Source organism: Panthera uncia, chromosome C2, assembly GCF_023721935.1.
Source record: "Panthera uncia isolate 11264 chromosome C2, Puncia_PCG_1.0, whole genome shotgun sequence".
Taxonomy (NCBI): domain Eukaryota; kingdom Metazoa; phylum Chordata; class Mammalia; order Carnivora; family Felidae; genus Panthera; species Panthera uncia.
In genome coordinates, this window is record NC_064810.1 from 6,001,379 (window position 1) to 6,008,288 (window position 6,910).

The following is a 6,910-nucleotide window of genomic DNA, read 5'->3' on the forward strand; positions in this document are numbered from 1 at the left end:
CTGGAACGTTCGGCGGCCGAGGAGCCGGGTGGGAGATTCGAACGCGGCGGCGGGAAGCCGCTGACGTCACGCGGCCGGGCATTGTTCTCGCGGGCGGGCGCAGGGCGCGCGGGCACTTTTGTTTGCGGGCTGCGCCCACGGGTCCGTGTGCTTCCTTCCGCAGGTCAGCTCCGCCGAGGGGGCGGCGAAGGAGGAGGTAAGAGCCCGCGCCTGTGCCCGGGGGTGGGGCCCATTCGCACTGCCCCGCTCACTCCTTGCTCCTTTTCCTTTTTGTTCCTAAAGCCCAAGAGGAGGTCGGCGAGGTTGTCAGCTGTAAGTAAAGCGAGCCCCGTAAGCGTGTCTTTTCCGTGGGGTCGTGCCCAGTGAAGACACTCAGTGCTACCTTTGCCTTTCAGAAACCTGCTCCTGCAAAAGTGGAAGCGAAGCCAAAAAAGGCGGCGGGAAAGGTAGGTTTCAAACTTAACACGGGACCGCGGTGTGTTCGAAATGCTGCAGCGCCCCTCGACGCGTGACTTTCTCTTAACAAAAAGTCATCAGCGGCGACTCTACGGTCTTGTGACATTGTTGGTGACTAAGATCTTGACTTTGAAAGTCTCAGAGTAATCAGATGTTAACACTTGCCCGAAAAGTGGAAATTGTCTCCTGTTTTCTTATTTAAGTTTTATAATTGTAGCGACCAATTTTTTTTTTTTTTTTTTTACCCCTTGGCCTGGGTAAACAATAATGGATCTGGTCCTACTGGTTCACGGGAGCGTAACGCATTACCTTCATTGTGCTGCAGGACTCAAGACTCAAGACGAGTGAAAATACTAACAATTTTGCTATCTGGTCTTTGCGTTGTACGTCACGGTCAGCGTTTGCCCGTTCGATGCATACTTGTGCGTACTTTTGTGACGGTAACATCAAAGCCAGGATCGCCACCGGGAGAAAGGGGATACGCAGGTTTTGGTGTATAAAGTTCTCAAGCCAAGGTGCAGGGAATCCCGTGTGCAGGGGTAAGGGGTTTGTTGTGGTGTTTTGGAGGGGGAACAGCTGTGTTCAGAGCGGTACCCTACATCTTTTTCCCCGAAGAAACTTTTGAGTTAATCCTCAACAACATTATAGTTGTCTCCCTGGAGTAGGTTCGAGATGGCGTTGTTCACGTTGAAGGTCTTTGGAATGAAATTGTTCTTGAGTATATGTTTGAAAAGTTGGGAAAACAAAATCTATGTAAATCGTTATAAGTTTGATTTGAGGTGGAGCCTCGAAACCGCCCTTTGCCAAGCCCTGTGGTCTTCAGGGGAAATTCATGGTGTGATTACTGTTCACCCGCAGCTTAAGTGAGAGTTTGTGGTGTTAGGCCCCTTTTCTAAAAGCATAGATGGAAGCTTAGCACTGCATAGGCCAAAGGTTTTTTTTCCGTTTCTTTATTTAAACGTTGTACAGAACTGAGAAAAATCTTAACTTTTCCAGTAGAAAGTTCTATTTTTTTTTTTTTTTTAAGTATTTGCAGAAGGTGTAAGCGTGGTACGTTAACTTAGTATTTTTCACACTAGAGGATAAAGCAGTACATCTTTGTATAAGAAGTTAAAGTAGCCTGGGAACTTGCCGTGAATGGCCAAGAAAAATAGTGTATCTTGTTGCATGATGATAGAATGAGCTATGTACTATTATTACCCGTCTTTGATGCTTTTGAGTTCTTTCAATAAACCAATTTGCTGAAGTAGTATGATTATTTCCCTCTTAGGTTTTTTTTTGCTGTTCCTTGTCCTATATTTTGATTTACTCTACAAATTTTTTTTGGTGAAAAAAGTTATCCTCCTGTTATCCTCACATTTTATCCTCAGTTGGGTTTGGGACATCAGGTGTAATCACTTTTTTTCTTTCTGTCCATGAGAGGCCAACAGGAAGTCTTCCTTGAGGAACAAATTTGTCAACTCAGTTGACAAATTTTCCTTTGCCAAAGGAAAAATGTGGGGTTGGAGGGCTTGGTTTTACTTTACTTTCTAGAATACATTTTTCAGAGGCAATCCAATTCAAAGCCTGAGTGGCAGGTAAATATTTTGATGTATTAATTACAGTGTAGACACTTTTTTTTTTAAATATTATTTATTTTTGAGAGAGAGGAGAGAGTGAGCGGGGGAGGAGCAGAGAGCGGGAGACACAGAATCGGAAGCACGCCCCAGGCTCCGAGCCGTCCCCACTGAGCCCGATGTAGGGCTCAAAACCTGTGAACTGTTAGATCATGACCCGAGGGAGTGGAAGTCGGACGCTTAACTAATTGAGGCACCCAGGTGCCCTGACACAGTTTTCAAAGTATATGTTTGCCACTGTGTATGTACTTATAACTTGTATAAAATTCTCAGAATTATTTTAAGGGTTGAAACACACGTATGTTAGGAAAACATTGATTTGTTTCATCTGTCTTGCCATAGGTAATTAAAAGTGGTGTTGTTTTAGTCCAGGTTATTGTTGTATGTTTTGTTTCCATTTTTAAGGTTTTTACATTTCTACATTAGTGCCCTAGTGGTTACAAAACTAATGAGAAATCTAAAGAGATCAGATTACAGGAGAATGGTTTTGTAAGTACAGAAGTGATTGTGATACTTCATGGTACCAGTATGAGTGGTGCTGTCCTGAATGTTTATAATTTATAGGGTTTTTTTTAAAATTTTATTATTTTCCCTCATGTGAGTGTTGACACCTAACAAGGAAGCTTAGTCTTTAAAGTTTATTTACAGAGAGGGAGAGGCAGAATCTCAAGCAGGCTCTGCACTGTCAGCACAGAGCCCAGTGTGGGGCTCAAACTCACGAACTGCGAGATCATGGGCTGAAGTCGGTTGCTTAACTGACTGAGCCACCCGGGCAGTCCTCAGAAATTCTAGTTCATTCGTGTATTATTAGTGGCTGTCATGCCGTCTTTATATATGGAATGCCATCATTGGTTTAGAATACATTATACTGGTCCCCCCCCGCCGTCCCCTTAGCATTGAAATCGTTTGACCTGTTTGCATGTCTTTGTGGCTGTTTAATTCAAATATTGGTCAGTACTGTTAGGGCTCTTTTATACAACTCCCTGGTGACCTAACTTCATTTAGCTGTTGCTGCATTCTTCATTTACAGGGAATAAATGTCAAGATTTAAACTCCTTCCCCATTGATGGAGGGTATCCAGAAGCACTTTAATATTGCTGAAAAGTGGTTTACATTTTTGAACCTCTTCTATCGTCATACTAATACCTGTGCTTTTCAGATTTTTCAAACATCTGAATGAAAACGATAAACTCAAAATGGATCCTTTTAGCTACTCATTATATAATATCAAGGGATTAGCTGTAGCAGGATAGTCAACCTGACCACACAGCATGGTGCTGTGTTCAGGTGAATGGTCTTACTGTGAGGGTGAACATCTTGTCAGGGCAGTGGATATATGACAATTTGATCATTATTCAGGCTTAAAAGAAGTTTGGGGATGGGTAGGGTTACAGTGGAAAGAGATTTCCTCCTTTGTTTGCTCATGTGGAACTTCAGAGAATAGTGGGTGATTGAGAAGGCAGAGGAGGATTGTAGCTCAGGCTTTAGGTTTAGAGAACAGAAGTCTAATGAGGCTCGATAATGCCAGTACGGTTAGAGTTCTTCGCGAACGATGTTGTCCTGACTAGTGGCGATGGACCTTAAAGTGTCTTCCGTAAAAGATGTGTCCTGGATCTCAGGCTGATGTGTGACATCGTGTTGACATTGCAACTCTTGTGGGGATACTAGCCCTATAGCAACTGAGAAAATGTTCGTGCCAAGTTTTTACTTAAAATATACTCTTACTGTATCCTAGGAGAAATCTTCAGACAAAAAAGTGCAAACAAAGGGGAAAAGGGGAGCAAAGGGAAAACAGGCTGAAGTGGCTAACCAAGAAACAAAAGAAGACTTACCTGCAGAAAACGGAGAAACTAAAAACGAGGAGGTCAGAAGTGCTGTGTGTTGTTGATTTGACTCTGAACCATAGATAATCTGTTGTATATTTTTATGTAGCAGATAAGACCGTCTTTATTATTGTCTTTTTTTTACTATGTTAACAAAGGTTTGTACAGTAACATCAAATGAATAGACAGATGGCTTTTATTAGATATTTAAAATCAGTAGGTAGATGGCTTTTTTAAATTATTTTTTATTTTTAACGTTTTATTTATTTTTGAGACAGGGAGAGACAGAGCATGAACAGGGGAGGGTCAGAGAGAGGGAGACACAGAATCTGAAACAGGCTCCAGGCTCTGAGCTGTCAGCACAGAGCCCGACGCGGGGCTTGAACTCATGGACCATGAGATCATGACCCGAGCCGAAGTCGGCCGCTTAACTGACTGAGCCACCCAGGCGCCCCAGATGGCTTTTTTTTAAAGGCGTGAATAAGAACTTTTAATATGCTCAGAATTTCACCAGTAACAAGTTCACACAAGTACAGCGTATGTTGTACGCAGGATTCGTTATAATAACTACTGACGTGAGTTAATTTTTAAAAGGTTTAATATACCAAATGGTGTAACACTCCTTTTTCTTTCATGTTTTGGGATATTGTTTAAACAAACAACCTAGGCCCTTATTTTTGAAACTGCCATCTATAGAACTGTTAAAAGTCATGTTTTTATTTTGGATATTGCTTCAAAAATGTTTTGAATCCATTCCTCATTTGGGACATTTTTCCCACTTTCAGATAAGTCCATTTTTCTTAAAAGTGGATACTTGTTTTAGGATTAAATAATAACTTAGATCAAGCAAATAAAAAGACTTGGTATCCCTAATCGTTACGTTTTTAAGCCACGAGAAGAGGCCTTTTCTTAAACAAATAGGCTACAGGTTTCAATAAATAGTTTTTTTTAAGCCAAGCATTTTTTTAATGTTACTGGTTAAACCTGGAAAGATAAATAGTGTATGGTATTTTAAAAACATTTATAGATCAAATCTTAAAACAACAAACCACTTGTTTCTAACTTGTGAAATCTGTTGCCACAATTTACTTTTAATTTGTAGTTCTGACCACACATCAAATATCCGGTGATGTTATGATGAGATTACTAATCTAGCTGTTAGGGAAGAATTTGACCATCCGGTACATGTTATCACACTACACTTGATTCTTAATATTCATGGTGGTTGTGTTCTAGAAGGTTGTGTGAATACTGAAAAATTGCACATGGAGGAAATACGACATTAGATTCTTAGCTGCACTGTGATCATGTTTCCATCAAACAGTTGATGCATAATCTATGTGTTTCTGTTGAATACGTGTTGTTGATGCATCAGCTTTGAACTGGGCCCACAGAAACGGTACTGGAACTCAGGCCTAAATGATGCTATCCAGCATACGTATTTTCTCCATAAGGCACATCCCAACCTTCTTGCATTTAGCCATAGTAGATGGTATTATATTAGTCCAGTCAACATCAAGAAGCACAGAAAAAGAAATGTGAAATGTATGGCACTTTAAATAAACTGCAAAAAAGGCACCTGTTTAGAACTGAAACAACCATCCCAGCTGGGAATGTGCATGTTTGGCATTGCAAAGAAAGTTTTAAGTCTATTGAAGTGCCATGAGTATTGATTTTATGGTTGCAAATTTTAGTGAAGAGGCAAATTTACAAATACAGAATCTACATATAACGAGGGTCACCTGTAATTACATAGAAGTAAAACTTACATTGCATTAAATTTTAAAGATCTTGGAGATCGTAACAGTGACCCAGAAATCAAATATTTGATCATTATTTTTTCTTTGATTTGCAGAGTCCAGCCTCTGATGAAGCAGGAGAGAAAGAAGCCAAGTCTGATTAGTATCATATCCCATGTCTTACCAGTGGTCCCTGTCTCCCTTCTTGTACAATCCAGAGGAATATTTTTATCAACTATTTTGTAAATGCAAGTTTTTTAGTAGCTCTAGAAACATTTTTAAGAAGGAGGGAATCCCACCTCATCCCATTTTTTAAGTGTAAATGCTTTTTTTTAAGAGGTGAAATCATTTGCTGGTTGTTTATTTTTTGGTACAACCAGAAAATAGTGGGATATTGAATATGGGAGGCTTTGATCGTCTTGGGTGTCAGCTTAACATTCCATAGATGGGGTAGTTTTTATATCCTATAATACCAAGCATACTAAATGGCAATTTGGAGTCAATTGTGCATTTAATATGTCTTGAACATTTTAAATTACTTCTATTCCCATATTGTTTTTGGTAGAATTGTTTCCTAAAGAAAACCACTCCTTGATCTTGGCTCTCCCTGTCAGAATTTTGTGCATTCTGTAACATCTTGGTCGTGGTAGTCCAGTTTCCTAGTAACTTTGTTAATGTGCGGTGCGAGATTGAAAATTTGAGTATGTAGCGTATATGACATTAAATTGTGAATTAATGGGACTTAACAGTGTAACAGCATATCAACATTTGAAGATACCGGTACTTGATATACTGTTAAGGGAAATTTGCCTCCAAATTTTAAGCTGGAAGGTCACTGGAATAACTTTGAGAAAAGAACCACAGCTACATGGTTTTTTTAGGTTTTCGGTACGTACATTAAGAATTATGTACAAATTGAATTGTCTGTACTGATCCTCAGAACAACAAATAAAAACTCAATTATGAAAGAATTTCTTGAAGCACATAAATTAAGTTCTGGCTTATATTTTATTACAAGAATTTCCACATTTGTTCTTGCAGAGTTTTCTTAAAATTTGAAAGTGGAGTATTTAATTTTTTTTGTAATACTTGAACATGTACAGTGTTCTTTGAAGGTACTTTGGCCTAAATTGATTTAATAGTGAGCAAATGGTCCAGTGTCCTCTGAAGCAAACTAAACGTAACTCTTTGTTCTTCATATGAAGTGAGCTTGTAAGTACTGAGTAAGCTAGAACTGCATCTACTGTGGTTTGTGTTTGCATATTATTCTGAGATT

The 6,910-nt window shown here is 39.6% G+C and overlaps 1 protein-coding gene across 1 annotated transcript in view; it reads left to right on the plus strand.

The window, feature by feature from the left end:
• HMGN1 (high mobility group nucleosome binding domain 1) overlaps positions 1-6,605 on the plus strand; it is a 7,140-nt gene extending 535 nt beyond the window's left edge. The window contains exons 2-6 of the mRNA XM_049627855.1: positions 164-196; positions 283-312; positions 396-446; positions 3,808-3,936; positions 5,751-6,605. Coding sequence (XP_049483812.1) covers positions 164-196; positions 283-312; positions 396-446; positions 3,808-3,936; positions 5,751-5,798 — 291 coding nt within the window. The 3' untranslated portion in view covers positions 5,799-6,605. The remainder of the gene's footprint in view (positions 1-163; positions 197-282; positions 313-395; positions 447-3,807; positions 3,937-5,750) is intronic.
• Positions 6,606-6,910: the final 305 nt, after the last annotated feature.